The 16,662-nt window shown below is 37.4% G+C and overlaps 4 protein-coding genes and 1 long non-coding RNA gene across 5 annotated transcripts; 1 reads left to right on the forward strand and 4 right to left on the reverse strand.

Moving 5' to 3' along the window:
- Nucleotides 1–649: 649 nt before the first annotated feature.
- On the reverse strand, nt 650–3,214 carry LOC106327415 (low-temperature-induced 65 kDa protein-like). The gene is made up of 5 exons (XM_013765561.1): nt 3,076–3,214; nt 2,808–2,999; nt 2,283–2,702; nt 1,099–2,187; nt 650–997 (listed from the first exon to the last, which is right to left on the reverse strand). The coding sequence occupies exons 1-5, from the start codon at nt 3,140–3,142 to the stop codon at nt 909–911; spliced, it is 1,857 nt and encodes a 618-aa protein (XP_013621015.1). The 5' UTR covers nt 3,143–3,214; the 3' UTR covers nt 650–908.
- A 2,098-nt stretch (nt 3,215–5,312) lies between these two features.
- On the reverse strand, nt 5,313–8,124 carry LOC106323054 (low-temperature-induced 65 kDa protein-like). The gene is made up of 5 exons (XM_013761222.1): nt 7,967–8,124; nt 7,592–7,768; nt 7,051–7,503; nt 5,596–6,546; nt 5,313–5,496 (listed from the first exon to the last, which is right to left on the reverse strand). The coding sequence occupies exons 1-5, from the start codon at nt 8,040–8,042 to the stop codon at nt 5,426–5,428; spliced, it is 1,728 nt and encodes a 575-aa protein (XP_013616676.1). The 5' UTR covers nt 8,043–8,124; the 3' UTR covers nt 5,313–5,425.
- Nucleotides 7,389–8,352, forward strand: LOC106323055. The gene is made up of 3 exons (XR_001266634.1): nt 7,389–7,473; nt 7,579–7,683; nt 8,134–8,352. It is a non-coding gene; the product is annotated as an uncharacterized LOC106323055 (long non-coding RNA).
- A 1,042-nt stretch (nt 8,353–9,394) lies between these two features.
- Nucleotides 9,395–9,949, reverse strand: LOC106323497. Its single transcript, XM_013761609.1, has one exon. The coding sequence runs from the start codon at nt 9,947–9,949 to the stop codon at nt 9,395–9,397; it is 555 nt and encodes a 184-aa protein (XP_013617063.1).
- A 1,538-nt stretch (nt 9,950–11,487) lies between these two features.
- On the reverse strand, nt 11,488–14,733 carry LOC106327278 (myosin-7). Its single transcript, XM_013765397.1, has 7 exons — nt 14,507–14,733; nt 14,195–14,395; nt 13,963–14,085; nt 13,849–13,886; nt 13,684–13,777; nt 11,897–13,611; nt 11,488–11,824 (listed from the first exon to the last, which is right to left on the reverse strand). The coding sequence occupies exons 1-7, from the start codon at nt 14,576–14,578 to the stop codon at nt 11,602–11,604; spliced, it is 2,466 nt and encodes an 821-aa protein (XP_013620851.1). The 5' UTR covers nt 14,579–14,733; the 3' UTR covers nt 11,488–11,601.
- Between the last annotated feature and the right edge of the window lie 1,929 nt (nt 14,734–16,662).

The raw sequence follows: 16,662 nt of genomic DNA on the forward strand, positions 1-16,662 counted from the left end.
CACTTCTTAAAGAGGTATGCAAGATTAGTCCCTGCATGTTTTGATAATTATTATTATCTCCTTCCTTACTCTTGTTATCCCTCTTCTTTCAGACGCATATAACAAACTCAAAGTCGTGAAAACTCCAAATGCTGTGAATCCCCTTGTGCTTGGTTCTTTTGTAAGTTTTTCAATCTAAGAGCTTGAATATAGAGTTAGTTTGTACTATGTTTTAAGAAAAAAATTAAGTTTAATAAGAAAAATTAAAAAAATTTGGTGTTTAATTAAAAAAAAATTTTTAAAAAAAAACCTTTAAATAAGAGACTTGCAATGGGGCACGTTAATTTTCAGGTATCTTAATCCAGTATTTTAATTCACTTTTACAATTAAAAAGTATTAATAGAATTAGTACTTTGCCAATAGTTTATTGGTTTTGGATGTATGATTTCCTCGTAATTCATTTGGTAAAACTTATTAAAAGGCTTATTTTGATGGTTATGTCATATGTGATACTCGGGATATGGAGAAATCAAGAGAGTGAGAGTGCAGCTTCAATTATTGTTTCGAACTTTGTCGTTTCTCGCAAATGCTCAGTACAAAGCTGTGCAAAATATTTGGCTTTTCCATTTTACTACGCATTTTCACGTTCATATAAAAAATTCATCGCATATGCATTTCAACTTATCCGTTGTATTTTAACAATTTTAAATCTTACAAAAATACCTTACACAAGACTATCTGGTGTTGTTTTGTATTTTAAAAGCTATACTCATGTAAGGAAGAACTTATTCCAAGCATATATTTAATCCTTTTAACACACAAATAAGGATTACATCATATCAAAATACATCCAAGTGACAACACAAAGACAGACACCAACACAAACATCATTTAGTACTAGCAAACCCCAAATCTCAGTTCCCAGATTCTCAAAGTTGTTTCTGCACTGCCACAGCTCCGGCGGTACCGCCTGTGTCTCCCAACCCGCTTTCACCGGAATCAGAAAATCCTTTAGTCCCTACATGTGCAACAAAACATTGAGTAAGCCACAAGGAACATAAACACACCAAAACCTTATTCAAAAGCATTAACAAGTAGTCAAGGACGAGTAAGTTTTACCAACGGAGGGGCTAAGTGGTTGTGATGACTCTTCAACTGAATTTGGAGATTTCGGCTTCACCTCCTCCGTACCACCGAGCCAATAATTGTACACCCCTTTAATCGTCCCCACTATTCCTCCTTTCCCTTCCTCTTGAACCGCCTCACCTCCTTCTATCTCCTCCGGTAACTTGTCGGAAGGGATCTTCTCCACGGCTACTTCCTCCTTTATCTTTGTCTGCTTCTCTTCTCCAAGATTAAGTTTCTCGGCGACCATACCGGAAAACGCTTTGTCTTCTTCTTCAGGTGTCAGCTTCTCCTCTAGATGATCTCCACTCGGCACAAATTTGTCTTCCCCTTGTTCTGTCTCATCAGCCTCACGTCCACCGCCAGAGAGAGGCAGTTTCGCCGTCACAGGTGATGCAGTTTCTTTGACATTTTCGTCGTCAGTAGTAAACTTATCAGCAACTGTCTCGACACTCATGGGACTCTCGTGTTGCCCACCTGCGATGTCGCTGGAGTAACCTGTACTTGAACCAATCATCTCTGAGTAGGTGGTGGGTTTTACCTCTGCCGCCTCGTATCTTGTCTGCTCAGCCTGCGAATCGAAATCATCTCTCTCTTTCGGACCAGAGAATTCTGGTGAGAAGTGATCATCAGTTTCTGTCGGCAAGCCTCTTCCCGACCCAATCTCGACTTTCATATCATCATTTCTTGTCGGAAAAAATTCGTCTCCGGGAAGTCTGGTGGGTGAATCTTTGCCGAATGCAGATTCAATCTCATGATCAAACTCATAGCTTTTCCCCAAAAAATCTTCCCTCCGCTCAGTTCCTTGTTTTCCAGCGCCGTTATCCTCCCCGATTCCAGATCCGATCGCCTGTTCAAATTCATGGCCCTTCCCCGGAAAATCTTCACTCAGCTCAGTTCCTGGCTTTCCACAATCGTTCCCGATTCTTGTTTCGATCTTCTCATCAAAGTCATGGCTTTTCTCCCCAAAATCATCCCTCGGCCCAGTTTCTTCTTTCCCGCCAAAAACGGTTACAGATTCGGACGCCAGCTCAGTTCCTAGTCCTGACTTCTTATGATCATCTTCTCCAGCTTCCCCACTCCCTACATTAACCACAACAAACAAATGGTTACAGATTCATAAAACCCTGAACACACTTACACACACACATATCCTCAGTTTCATTCAAAGTCGTTACCTTGTTGGGTGTGATACGGAATCTTGGACTGATAAGTAGATTCACCACTCAGATCGTCCTCGAATCTTTTGGGCATATCGGTGTTGACTTCCCGTTGACCACCGAGCAACCCATCTCCACCGGGAGTAGTCACGTCCTCTGTTCCAGAGAGCAGAGAGACGGGAGTGTTCAGTGGCGCGTGATGAGTCTCTCTGCTCTCTTCCCTCTCCGACACCTCTGCCGTTCTCACAGGATAAAGCGGTGCCTCGTGTTCGTAAGCAGCATCTCGTGATGGTTCGGGGACGGTTCCGGTGTAATCAGCTGAATCCTTCGTCTCTGAAGGAATGATCTCCTCCGGCGCCGGAACATTATTTTCTCCGGGATGAGTCAAAGACTCAGGTTGGCTCGTTCTATAGCCTCTCACATTGGAAACTTCATTTACTGTGCGTTATTACAGAGATATAAAAAAAAAACGTTGATGTAACAACAACATAACCGGTTGATCATGTAGTAATATTTAAGGGATAGGTTACAAAGATTTAAAACCTGGTGCGACATGCTTCTCTGACTCTGCCTCGTCAGATTCATCATCTTCTTCTTCTTCTTCATCCACCACATCGTGGTCTTGCTCGTTGCCATCAACGCCATGATTAGTAAGCCTGTTCTTGAGCTTCTTAGCTTTTGCCTTTACTTTCCCCAACATTTTAGATGTTCGACTCTCGTGATGCTCTTCTTCCTCTGTATTCGAATCACAATCAATCAGGGAGATGAATACCCCAATGTTTCTGAAACTAGAAATCTAGTGTTTGTATACCTGGATGGTGAATCTGGGTCGGATCCTCTGTTTGATCATGACCAGAAGAAGGACGTGTCAAATCCATTTTCCAAAGCTTTTCTTAGTGAACTAACCAAAACTCTTATCTGTGTTCTGTGTATTGTTTTCGTTTCTTTCTCTGGGAAAATCAGAAGAGGGTTTTATAGAGACAATGAGAGAGAACGAACACTTGTAAAGTTATGACTGAACTAACCTCTACGCGTGATGCGTCCAGTTCCGTGTTGCCACGTGTGTGACTTTTGCTCTCTTAACTTGAGTGCTTGTATTGTATATGTTCGATATGCTTGATCTTTTTTCTTTTCCTTTTTCTCGATGTCGGCATGATATTAATTCGGAAAATGGTAGATTGTCCTCTCACTCAAAATTGAAAATAATGATATTTTATGTCGGCTTGATCTTTCTCTGTCTTAAGAAAAGCTTGTCGACGAAACTTCTATTAATAGTAGTAGTATGTGTCGACGTAAAGGCCCATTATCTATTTGTTTGTTTATTTACATTAAAAATAATCAATGGCCTATTGTCCTCTTTTTCTACGCCCTGACACTAAAGTCGGTCCACGTCTCGTAAATTTACAAAATACATTTAGGAGGGTGTCGCATTTTGAGTGACTCGATTTTTCAGTGGATATCAATAACATAAATTTGTTTTAAAGTATTAAATTTAAAAGAATTAATAACAACCATGTTGATATTTTAATCAGCTGATTTAAATGATATCTTAAAATCATATTTGAATAACAGTACATTTATTCAGTTACAAAAAAAATAACAGTACATTTATTTTAATATAAATCACTCATAATATCATATTAATCAATTAATTATTAAATCTTGCTGGACTGACTGAATAAAAAGATAAAAATGTCACCCAGAACCTAATTATGTATTTTACCATATAAAATCAAAATTTTTATATTTATTTTTTTAATATTAGTTTTTTTTTGAAAAGCCTAAAATACTAGAATAAAAAGTCTATAAAATTTACACATGATACTTTTCATAGCAATTTTTACAAAATATTATGCAAAATTATGTTAAATATTTAGGAAATTTTTTTATTTTTTAAAATTTTTATCCCACGATCTAGGCCTGGGACGGATCGGATATCCGGGTAATTTTAAGGTATCCGGATCCGGATCCTTATCCGGCGGATCCATAATTTTACTAACCTTATCCGGATCTGGGGTTCTCGGATATCCGAGTGTCGGATATCCTTGTAAAAATTGTAATATCCGGCGGATATCCGGATCCGGATCCTTATCCGGCGGATCCATAATTTTACTAACCTTATCCGGATCTGGGGTTCTCGGATATCCGAGTGTCGGATATCCTTGTAAAAATTGTAATATCCGGCGGATATCCGGATCCGGATTCGGCCCCTCTGGATATCCGGATTTTCGGATCGGATCCGGGTCGAATTTCGAATCAAATCCGGATCTCGAATAAAAGTCTCAGGCCTACCCCGATCCATGACAACATGAGCAGAGGAAACAGAGCTACAGGAGGAACTGCTTAAACCATTCCAACAAGACCCAATAAATTAAAAACATAGAAAACAATAATAGACCAATTTGAGTAGTTGATACTGTAAGAACTATCGTACCGGTGTTAGAGCACCTCGAATGGGTTCTACCCATTAGTGTTGTAAACATGTGTATATATGTATATATATTATATGCATATACAATTGTGGAGTCTATAATTTTATAGAAATTCCAACCCCAAAAGTTCTATTTTTTAGAATTCTAATGGGTAAAACTTTCTATTGGAAGTGCTTTCACTGTTTCCTATAACTTTTTCTTTTTGTTGGCTACGATATTCTAAATTCATACATCACCATAAGATTGCAACACCGAAGTATCTGACCAAATTCATACATCACCATAAGATTGCAACACCGAAGTATCTGACTCTTATTACCCTCTCTGAATTATTTGCACTTAAGCTATAATACTATAGTCTCTACGGCCACTTACCCGACTATAGTCTCTACGGTCACTAGAGGATAAGATCTATCATTAACCCCAGTTTCTTAGTTAGGGTTCTTAGTTTCAGCTAAAAAGCGGTTCTTAACTTTTCTTAACTTTTAATTAAAAAAAAGCTAAGAACCGTCTGTCTCTTAACGGAAAAATGTAAAAAAAAAAAGTCAAATCATGAGTTAAGAACTCCGGCTAAATAGTCCGAGATTAATCATACCCTAAGTGAATACTCAACAGGAAGCACATATATTATTTCTTTTTTTACACAAACAAGGATTACAGCAAGACCACATAGTGGCAAAACAAAGGCATCAGCGAAACCACACAAACATTCAAAAGCAAAACAAAATCTCACTTCCCAGAATCTTGAAGTCCCCTCTGCCCGGTCAGAGCTCCACCAGAATCCGGAAAGCCCGTAGTCCCTACCATTACAACAAAACATTAGCAAAACCACAAATTAGAAGTAGTAAAATACACCAAAATGTTAATCAATAACACAATAAAGACAAAAGAACTTTTACCAACGGTGGAACCAAGCGACTGTGAAGACTGGTCAACAGAATCTGAAGAATTGGGCTTCACTTCCTCCGTTGTACCACCGAGCCAAGAAGTGACAGCTCCTCTAAGCTTCCCCACCATTCCCCCTCCTCCTACTTTCGCTTCCTCTGCCTCACCATGTTCCTTTTCCACCAATGTCTGGTCAGCAAGGATCTTCTCCACCGTCACTTCAACTTCCTTTGTGGTCATAGTCTTCTTCTTCTCTCCTCCTCCGAGATGAAGTTTCTCAGCAATCACCTCCGCTAACGCCTTGTCTTCTTCTCCAGGTCTCAGCTTCTCCGCCAAGTAGTCTCTAGTCAACACACCTTTGCCTTCCACTGGTTGCTTCTCCTCCGCTCCACTACCACCTCCAGAGAGGGGCAACTTCGTCAGCACGGTTGATCCTGTCTCTTTAACCTTTTCGTAGACCGATGTCAACTTATCAGCAACAGTTCCCGCCAGTTTCTGCCCATATCCCGTGGCGGATCTCGGAGTTGCCTCATCTCCAACGGAGCTCTGGTTCTTCTCGCTTTCTCCGGCGTAACCTAGCTTTGAGGCGACGGCGTTCTTCGCAGCTATAGCTTTATCGGTCACAAACGAAGTCGCTGAACCTATCTTCTCTGTGTAGGTACTGGGTTTTGCCACGTGTGCCTCTTCACCTTTCGAGTAGAAATCATCTCTCTCTTTCGGAGGAGAGAGTTCCGGTGAGAACTGATCATGAGTCCCCGTAGGTAAATCGCTTCCCAACTCACTCTCGACTTTCACATCATCACTTCTTGCCGGAATATCTTTCTCTGTTCCAGACTCGTTCTTCAGACCAAACTCATGGCTTCTTGTCGGAAAGTCACTTTCAAATCCTCGTCCTGGTTTCTCATCTGTCACTTTCATCCTACCGAGAGACTCAACAATCTCAGGTACTCCAGCTTCTCCACCTCCTACACAAGAAGAGTTTAAAGTTTCATAACATAAACCAATCGGACATGATCCTAACAACATGATTAACCAGAGGTTCTTGGGTTCTTAGAGTTGATTTCTTGACCAGCTCCATCGGTTGCTTTTTGACAGGGTTCTAAAAAAAATTAAATATTAAAATAATAACACAAGGAGAAAGACGTTTAGAAAAGGTTCTTTGCAAAGGATTTTTAGAAACGGTTTTATGACACAAGTTGCCATTTGTCATGATATAAATGGTTTATCATTTACAAACAAAATAAAAGTTAATCAGATAATTTTATTATGCTGTAATATTAATATTTAATGGTTAATATACTGATTTTTAGAACCTCACCGATGGTGATGCTCTTAATAGCTAGTCATGCTCTAACCTCCTAAATAAAACCTCATTGTTTTAGCAAAAAATAAATAAAAAATAAATAAAACCTCATTGTTTTAGCAAAAAATAAATAAAAAATAAATAAAACCTCATTGAATATTCTTACCTGCATGAGTGGGATCAGTAACCTTGGACTGATAATTAGTCACACCACTAAGATAACTCGACCCTCCTCCTGGACCAGCTGGATCTTCCTCCAACCCTTTAGGCCTCTCGACGTTGACTCTCCGTTGACCATCTAGATATTCATCTTCACCAGGAGTAAACGTCCCTGTCACATCCTCTGTTGCGGATAACAGAGACGCAGGCGTCTTCATTGGTGTCTGATGAGCCTCTCTGCTCTCATCCCTATCCGAAATATCTGCCGGATAAGACGCTGCCTCGTGTCTATACAAGGTTTCTCGTAATGGCTCAGGTTCAACGGGTTTGGTGTAATCCAAAGACACGACCGGAAAAGCTTTTGTCCCTGGTGGAACGATCTCCTCAGGTGCCGGAACACTAGCTTCTCCGGGATGACTCAGTGACTCAGGTTGGCTCGTTACACCGCCGTGAATATGCACTGTGCCACATTGAGATATGAAACAGAAGAACCGTCAATGTTATAAGAACATAAACCGTTATGTTTTTTTTTCAGGCAAGGGACAAACCTGGCGCGCCGTGCAATTGTGGGTCTTGCTCGTCATTATCGTCATCTTCTATTTCGACATCATGATTGGGCTCATGACCCTGACCATGTTTGGTAAGACTGTTCTTGATCTTCTTAGCTTTTTCTTTCACTTTCTTCAACACTTTAGTTGCTCCTTTCTCTTGATGCTCTTCTTCCTCTGTTCCCACAATATATTAGACAAATAAACATATATGATCAGCTTGGTTTAGTAAACATTAGTTTCTGGTTTAATTTAATATACGCTCAGTTTAAAGTGAATGAAGACTAATATACTCAAGTTTTCTCTCTCGTTCTGTTATTAATTCGAAAATTCGAAATATTGAAATTAAAAATCTACTTGCGCATATGTATATACCTGAATGGTGAATTCTGACTGGATCCTCAGCTTGATCATGATCATAAGGACGTGTCATCTGTGACTGCATATCCATTTTCCAACGCTGTGTTTTCTTTTAAGGGAATCAATCAACAAAACTCTCTGATTCTGTGTATTGTTTTTCTTTGTGGCATTTCTCTAAGAAGCATGAGGAGGGTTTAATAGAGACAGGAGAAAGAGCGATGACATGTGGCCGAACCATCTCCCTCTGGCTTGTAACTCTCTACTTCTGTAGGATACTGACACGTTCGATGTGTCCGTTTGGTCCTGCCACGTCTCAGAGCTTTGTTTTATACGTGGCTATGTTGCCAAATAAATCATTATCCTAAACCTAAAGAAGCCTGTCGACGTAACTTGTATTAAAAGGTCTGCCCACGTTTATTTGCCGCCCATCATGTAGTTTGTTCACATATGCACTGTGTGCTGTTTAAAATATATTTAACGGCACATTGGTTTTGGTCGAATTTTGAAGACGGTGCGAATAAACTAGGTCCAACACTATTTGAAATCTCACTGCGTGCTGTCCCGAAGATAGAAAAACGACAGCGTTCTTAAGGTTCTCATGCACCATAGTAGTTTTGCTTTTGCCGTAGAATGGTAGAACTAGTTTAGCATGTTCTTCTCTGGTCTTTTAACTAAACAGTTTCATGGAGCCGGGTATTATTCCTCTCGACAAGATTTATCAAATGATTTTTTAGGAAAAATTATCAAAAATACAACATTCGTACTACCGCTTTTCATGTTTACACTAACCACTTTTATCTTCATTTTTAATTAAGTGTAAAAAACATTTATAACCTTATTGTTAACTAATGAAGACTTACGGTTTAGAGTTAAGGGGTAGAATAAAGTTTTTGAAATGTGAAATTTAAGATTCTAATAAATATATAAATAAATGCTTAAAAATATTTTTAAAAATATAAAAATATTTTCAAAAATAATTTTTGATTTTCAAAAACAAAATTTGAAAAAAAAATCGAAATAATATTTAAATTTTTTTTATAAAAAGTTTGAATTTGAAAAAAGTATAATTCGAAAACATAAAAAAAATATTTTTTTTATTTTTAACTTATTTAAATAATTATTTATTATATATATAGAGAACAATGTTATAAGAGTCTTTTGCCACTTAACCAAAAAAAATATTTTTGAAAATATCTCTTCAAACCATCTGCTCATTAGCCCCCGCAATCTCGGATGAAGAGGATAATTTGTAGATGTGATACGATTTCTCACTGTTTTATCGATCAGCTTTGCAACTTGCTCCACTGACTTGGCTCCATTGTTATGCTTCCTATCATTATGTTCCCTCCACACATAATAAATTGTAGCCTGAAAAGCCAGTCTCAGTAAAATGTAGGTGAGACGATCATATGTTGTTATCTGCAGACGACACAGGGTGATGTCTTAGTCCGGATCCGGGTCAATACCAAACAAGTTTCCTGCTACACTTAACCAAAGCATAAATGTATACGGGCATGCAGAGAACAGATGATCCCTAGTTTCATCTGGTTCACCATAAAAGGTGCAGAATTGAGTTTGTCCCCAAATACTTGTATGATGCCCTATTGAACGTCTATCTTGAATCGTAAGCCATGTGATGAAAGCAAAACGCAGAACACCTTGACTAAACCAAACAATCTTACTCCATGGAACCCTGTCTCTGCGAGCTCTTATCTGCTGCCATGTCTGACAAGCTATAAATCGTGCGCTAAATTCATCACTCCCACGCTTCCATAAAGCTTCATCTCTGCCACCGGTGAGATTTAAAGGAAATCTCTCAATCTCCTGAACCATGTTCTGAATAAGTGGATCCCGACAGCGTCGAAATCTCCAGGCACCATCAACAAGAATGTCATTTATCTTCTTATCTCGCCTTATACCAAGTCTCTGAGTGCCTATTTCACCAGTAACCTCAATAAATCTGCTTTTAAGATGCCACACATCTGTCAAGATTATCATTTTTTTATGGTATTTCATCATCTATTATATTCTTTAAACTAATGACATATTGATAGCAACAATTTCTTTTTCCTTCCGCATCATCTACTTACAATAATCTTGATATTATATGAAAATATCTCTTTAGTGATGGTAAACATAAATAATGGTATAAGAAAGTGATAAACATAAAAAATCCTTTTTTAGGTTTTATCTTTACAATCATTTTTTAAAATGATAACATGATCACTTACTCAAAAATGTGGCATGGATTATACCAAATTATGACTTCTTAAAGCATATTATGAAAAAGTACAATTATACAAATTCACATATAAGATAATAATATATAATCGTTACTATAATTATAAAAATACAAACAAAATAATTTAAATCTTATATGTGATCTATTATAAGTTTTCACGCTAAAATTTGTATAACAAATAAACTAAAAATAGTCATTTTTATGGTATTTTATATATTTTCAAAGTTTCTAATGAGAAGTCATCCAAAAATTGTAAAAATATATGAATATATTTCTTTATTATATTTAGAATTTATGATTAAACTAGAGGATTATTTCTATAATATTTATGTTTCTGATTTCTTAAAATTTAGTATATACAGGGTATTATAATTCATGTATGTTTAAGACAAAATACACTAAAATAACATGTACTTTATATTTTATAATATTTCTTTCTGTAAATAATTTTTAATATACTATAGATGTTTTATATCTCCAAGATTTAATTATGTTTACAATTTTTTTTGATATATCATATTTATTTTAAAATAAATATGTCATTAGTTTAAAAAATATAATATTTATTTACAATTTTTCATATGATATCAAGATTATTGTAACATGAATAATTTCGATTATAGATATTTACATTTTGACAAGATTTTTGAAACATCATAATAATTTATATATCACACTATATAAAAGATAAGAATTATTTACTCTTCTTGAAATGATTGAACCCCATACATGAATGAGCTTATAGGCTCTATGGATTATGATATAAAGGATGATATCCTCACTACGGACTGGTGTAGTGACCAGAGTTTAATATCAAGAGGAAGAGCCCTACCATACTAGAGTTCCTTAGGCCATGGACACCAAGCGATCAAAATAGCTATTTGTCCTATATGATCTTATTCCTATCTATAGAAGTGAGATTGGGTTCATACCAGTGATTGTTCTTTACATTAACACCATTTTTCTTTTTGCTGTTTCTATCTTACGCAGTTAATGGATCTGGAAGCCAAACAAAACTGGTATGGACAAGTAGAGAAGCAAACACAAACCATGCACATTCTTTATTCACTTTCTTGAAGATCATAATTAATGGACCATATTGTGGAGTCTTTTTTTTTTTTAAACTAAAAGCATGTTGCCCAGAAAAAAAGGAACCATAAGCTTTGATACATTGAGGTAATTCTTATACGCAGGACATAGCTCATATAACTTTTGATAATTGGGTTTATATTAATCTTTTAGTTGAGACAAAATGCATTTCAGAAAAAATAACCCACTGATTTTCTTGACAAAGTTGAAAGTAAATGTTTTATGAGATAAATGAATTCTATTAACAACACACAACTTCATATAGTTATTCTTCTTCGTCTATGATGTTACAAACAAATTGTATTAGCATTACAGAATACTAAAACTTCTTACCGTTCTTGAGGTTTCTGAGAGCCATCACAAGTTTTTGTCTTTCTCCTTCAACCTCTGCAAATCTCAAGCTTATCTCTGAATACCTCTCTTCCATCTCCTTCAACTCTCTCTCCATTGAACTGTTTTTGTTCTTACAATAAGCCAATTCGTCTGATAGCTTCGCTAGATTCTCCTCTTTCTGCCCAGTTTCCTGTGCCCTTGCTTCCATCCTGTTAAAATTGTCTGTCATGTTAGAATCTCAACACAGACAAATTTACTTAAGTGTTGTTATATCTACATACCTTGCATCTAGGATCTTAGTCATCTCCTCTTCTTTTCTCCGGATATCGACTTCCAAGGTTGATACTTGCTTCCTCAGTTCTTCATTCTCCATTTTTTCTTGAACAAAGCTGTTCTGTAATTCACTGTACTGCAGGCTAAGACCTTCTACTTCTCTCTTCAGATTCCCAAGCCTCGTCTCTTTCTCATCGTTTGAAGTCTTACTGAGAGTCAACTCTCTCTGAACTGTCTTAGCTTCTTCTTTAGCCAAACCAAACTTCCTCTCGAACTCATCTCTTTCTTTCCTCCACTCTTGTATGATCTTCTCCGTCTCAGTAGCCGCTGCATTCGATTCTTCCCTCATCTTAGTGAGCTTCAGGACCTCGCCTTCAAGCATCTGGACTTTCATCGACAAAGCCTCGCTCTTCTCTTCCACGCTCTTCTTCACCTCTCTCTCTTGCGCGATCTCTCTTTGTTCTTTCTCTCGCATTTCCTCTAGATTCTTGTTCTGCACACGAAGCTCGTTGGCCTCAGCCAAAGTCTTTGCTGTCAGATTCTCGTGCTCGCTCAGCTTCGACTCCATTTCTAGAGAAAGCCTCTTGCATTTCTCCTGAAGCCGCTCCGCAGCTATCGCGTTTTTCCACCTCGTCTTCCTCAGATTCTCCTCTGCCTTGATGGCTCTTTGCTCTTGCTCCGTTTTCTCCCTCATCATTGTCTCCATATCTTCATCGAACGCTCGTGCTTGATCCTCGACTTCCTTCTTCAACTCCTTCACTTGACTCTCGAGCTCATTAACTGTAATCAAACATTCAGAGTACTCCAGAGATTGCTGCTTCAGTTTCCCTTCTAATTCTTCTATAACATCCTTGGAATCAGAGACTTCCACATGCTTGTGCTTTTCCTCCTTCAAGGACTCGTACTCTCGAGTCAGATCATCCAAAAGAATCTCCTGTTCTTCGTTCTTTCTCCTGTAAGACTCCAGCTCCCAATCTAACTCTTCGATTCTTTGCTTCAGCTTATCCATCTCTTCACCCTCCTTGTCTCCAGAATCCATCTCTTCTAGAGCACTATTCAGAGAAGATATCTCATTCTTCTTCTCCTCCAACAACTCATTGAGATCCCTCACAGCGAGGATCAAATTGGAGTTAGACTCCTGCGTCCTCTGCAGCTGCAGCTTAAGGTTACTAGTCAAATCCCTCTCACAGCTCAGCTCATCTCTAATCTCCTCGATCATATTACTCGAGTCCTCGCTGACGCATCTCATTCTGCTTTCGGCATCGGCTTCGTCTCTGCTCTTCTCCACCCTGAGCTTCTCGCATTCCTCCTTGAGAAGGCCAACTTCCTTGGAGAGCTCTTGTATCCGTTTGCTCTCCTTGACCGCCTGTTTTCTCAAAGACTGTTTCTCCAGCTCTGATAGCTCTGACTGCCTCCTCAAAGCTTCCAGCTCCATCTTGAGCTTCTCGACAGGGTCGGTTGAGTCAGTGCCAAGGGACAATCCTCTCTGGAAACTGTTCTCGGGGCTGTTTCTTGACTCGACGTAGCTTTCGTCTGATGTTGAGCTAGCTGACCAGTCTGTGTTCGACCTCCTGTGCCCGTTTTTGGTTGCCGGAACTGAGTTGTGCCGTTGAGGCAAGCGTGGGTTCCCGTCTGAACCATCCATCCACCCTGATTCGCCAATGGAGTCAAAGGAACCTCCTAGACCAACGTTCTTGGCCGTGTTTACATCCAAACTCCTTTCCTGCAATAACAATACAAAACATTCAATTCAAAAGGACTTTGGGACAGTTTCTGAACCAAGAAGAACCCTTACATCTTGGTTATACCCCTCCAAGTCATCATTGCTAGGTAGACTTCTGAAGCTATCCTCATTGGAGAGTGTTTGGTCTTTGTTTTCCTCAATAAGTCTGCAAGAAGTTTGCAAGTCAAGAGTCTCTTCTTAACAGGTAACTGATAATTAATATACAAACTATGTTACCTTGGATCATTTGCTCCTTGGATCTTCTCAATTGTTATCTGCACCCACCAACACACAAACATCTTGGAACCTTCTCAATACTTTAAAAAGAAAAGAGAACAGAAGAGAGGTTACATTCAAGACAGCACCAGAGTTGGCAAATTTAAGAGGCAACGAGACAGTCAACGGCTCTGCTTCCGTAAGAAAATCTGCAAAATCAATCGAAGCTTCTCCTAGAAATCCAGATTTGGAAGAACCCTGAAAACCATTTTTGGAAAAGAGAGAAAACAAAAGGTCAAAAAGTCTTCTCTTGTTTTTTTTTTCCAACAAGAACTCGAAAAGACATTTTGTTGTTGAATTCACTCACTGTTGCAACAACGAAGTGGTAAATCTTCTCACGAACAATCCCAGATTTGGGTTCTTTAATAAGCTTCACTGAGACATAGATTGGATTCTCCCATGAACAGATCCCTTCCTTAACCTCAGCTTTCTCCAGCTTAAAGGTTGGCTTCCCAACATCATCAGGTACCAATGAGATCATCAAAGCTGCTTTCTTCAGCTTTGGTACCTTCACACATTTTTATTTTTCACAAATCTTGAAACTTTGATAGATCTAGTCAACACCCATTGTCTGGTTATTGGGTTTCTGGATTTAAAGAGAGACAAAACAAACACAGACCTGAGTTGCCTGAAACTGAAGCTTGAACACAGCTTTGATCTTGTTCTTGTCGTTCCTCCATGACTTAAACATTGTTTCTCTCGAAAAGACCAAAACTTTACAAAGCCTTCACCCAAGATTCATATAAAAATAAACAAGGAAGGATGTTTTCTGATCTGTTATCAGTTTTGGAAGAATGTAGAGAGGAAGAAAACAAAACACAAAAACTGGTTTTACAGTCTGTGACCACTTTACTTGTAGAATATAAAGGTTGATTGCTACACTTTTCAATGTGAAACTTAATAAGCGAGATATCAAGTAGTAGATTCCATCTAAAGCTTTTTTTTCCCTCGCTTGCTTTTTTTTATGGGTTGATTAACTTTTATTAGTTTAATGTTGAGTGAAAAGTGCTTTTCTTTTTAATGCAGTAAGGCATATGTAATGTAGGTGTTTTTCTATGTGTCCTTAATTTTTAATAGACATCCCATCCTTTCTTTTAGTAGACACCCCAACGTCTCTTTAATTTCTTGCGTGACTTGAAAATCTTTAGTCTGTAGTAAATGTTATTAGGTGGAGAGTTTAAATCTGATATAAAAAGAATCGATAATTTTAGCTTTAAAATGAAAAATATTTTGGAAAATATTTAATATTTTAAAATAAAATACTTTGATTCTATAGATTAATTTTAACTATTAAAACCAATTATTTTATTATTAATTAAATTATCTTAATTACAATTTTAAATATAAGTTACGATAAAATAAAACATAGTTTTTCGTGATACTTCGAAAACATGAAATAATGTAATAAAACAAAAAAATATCAAAATAATGTTTATTAATAGAGCATGAAACCCAAGTTATAGTTACTTGTTTTTGTAGTCGAAAGTAAATAATAGTCTATCATCTTCTAGGTCTATGAGTCTCTTTTACTGGTAATTTTGTTCAAAATTTATGTTAAATCTTTTCATGTCCGTAAATATGAAAAGATCTCGTTTTTATTAAAAGTTTTCCATTTTATCGAAAGATAGGAAGAAAATATGACCCGATGACCGAATGTCGTTTAAGTAGAAGAGAGAAGGTTGGCGTTTTGCTCTAAATATGAAAAATTGCTTCTGAATTAACTATCTCCAATAGTTTATCTTTTATCTCTCGATTTCGTGAATGAAGTCTAAAGATAACTTATGTCTTATGACCGACCATAATCAGATCTTCACAGCAGGTGCATGGATGGAGTGAGCAGACTGTCGCTTCTTAGAGGTTTTCTGGATTACCCTGATCTAGACCATAAAAAAATTTAGTAAGAGATATCTCGTTAAAAGTTCTAGGAGCGACTATATATGATCTCTTAAGTCATTTTGAGGGAGCATGGTCAAAACAGATGATATATTTTATCGGTATGCTTTATAAGCGTGTTGTCTTCTTTCTTATGAGCATAAAATTATGAAATAGAATTTGCACCATCGGTTTGTTTAAAAAATACTTTAATGCTTTCATCTTTCTGCCACTTGACTTGGATCCCATTTTCTCGGAATATTGACCAATTTTAATTTTAGGATGGAGATACTGGAGATGTATAGCCATGTCAATAATGCCATTCCTTCGGATTTGTCTATGGATCATTTGTGGTATCTCCCATGATTATTTTCTCTTGTTTCTTTAATTGGTTTATGATATTGTTTGTCATCCTTATCGTTTTTTCAAGTTTTGTGAATCGGGATTCGTGTTTTTAAGAATGTTTGGATTTGTATGTTGAATCCTCCTCTTATTTTACTTGTGTCATGCTCGGGACAGTAATTACTCCATGGTTCTGCATTGATACTTGGTTTAGGTGCTTCTATATATCATCATTGGATAGCATGTTTTTTTTGAAGGAAGAGATAGTTGTTGTGGTGTTGTATTAAGAGATGGATACTTTTTTCTAATTAAAGTGTGCTATGTCTCTTCTTTTCTAGGTTATTGTTGCTCGTGAATTATTTTACAAGCATGTAAGTTAGAGTTATGAAGGAGTGTATTGATCCGTTGGGCAAGTTCATGCACCGTTGCATGACAGTTCTTGTTAAAGTTGAACCAAAATCCTTGCGCATGGTAGTTTGCATGAGTTTATTATGGATAGATGTAGTAAGCATTTGTTGTTTGTATTGGGGCCACATGATTTTTTTGGATCACTGGTTATGA

This window comes from Brassica oleracea, chromosome C2, assembly GCF_000695525.1.
Source record: "Brassica oleracea var. oleracea cultivar TO1000 chromosome C2, BOL, whole genome shotgun sequence".
In the NCBI taxonomy this organism is placed as follows: Eukaryota; Viridiplantae; Streptophyta; class Magnoliopsida; order Brassicales; family Brassicaceae; genus Brassica; species Brassica oleracea.

What these genes read in the sequence shown, in the direction of transcription:
- LOC106327415 (XM_013765561.1), bottom strand. Translation starts at nt 3,142, where the DNA reads ATGGATTTGACACGTCCTTCTTCTGGTCATGATCAAACAGAGGATCCG. An exon ending in GACCCAGATTCACCATCCAG is followed by an intron (nt 3,000 to 3,075) that starts GTATACAAACAC and finishes ATTCGAATACAG; the next exon opens with AGGAAGAAGAGCATCACGAG. An exon ending in ACCACTTAGCCCCTCCGTTG is followed by an intron (nt 998 to 1,098) that starts GTAAAACTTACT and finishes TTGCACATGTAG; the next exon opens with GGACTAAAGGATTTTCTGAT.
- LOC106323054 (XM_013761222.1), bottom strand. Translation starts at nt 8,042, where the DNA reads ATGGATATGCAGTCACAGATGACACGTCCTTATGATCATGATCAAGCT. An exon ending in AGTCAGAATTCACCATTCAG is followed by an intron (nt 7,769 to 7,966) that starts GTATATACATAT and finishes TTGTGGGAACAG; the next exon opens with AGGAAGAAGAGCATCAAGAG. An exon ending in GTCGCTTGGTTCCACCGTTG is followed by an intron (nt 5,497 to 5,595) that starts GTAAAAGTTCTT and finishes TTGTAATGGTAG; the next exon opens with GGACTACGGGCTTTCCGGAT.
- LOC106323497 (XM_013761609.1), bottom strand. Translation starts at nt 9,949, where the DNA reads ATGATAATCTTGACAGATGTGTGGCATCTTAAAAGCAGATTTATTGAG.
- LOC106327278 (XM_013765397.1), bottom strand. Translation starts at nt 14,578, where the DNA reads ATGTTTAAGTCATGGAGGAACGACAAGAACAAGATCAAAGCTGTGTTC. An exon ending in ACCACTTCGTTGTTGCAACA is followed by an intron (nt 14,086 to 14,194) that starts GTGAGTGAATTC and finishes AATGGTTTTCAG; the next exon opens with GGTTCTTCCAAATCTGGATT. An exon ending in ACTAAGATCCTAGATGCAAG is followed by an intron (nt 11,825 to 11,896) that starts GTATGTAGATAT and finishes CAATTTTAACAG; the next exon opens with GATGGAAGCAAGGGCACAGG.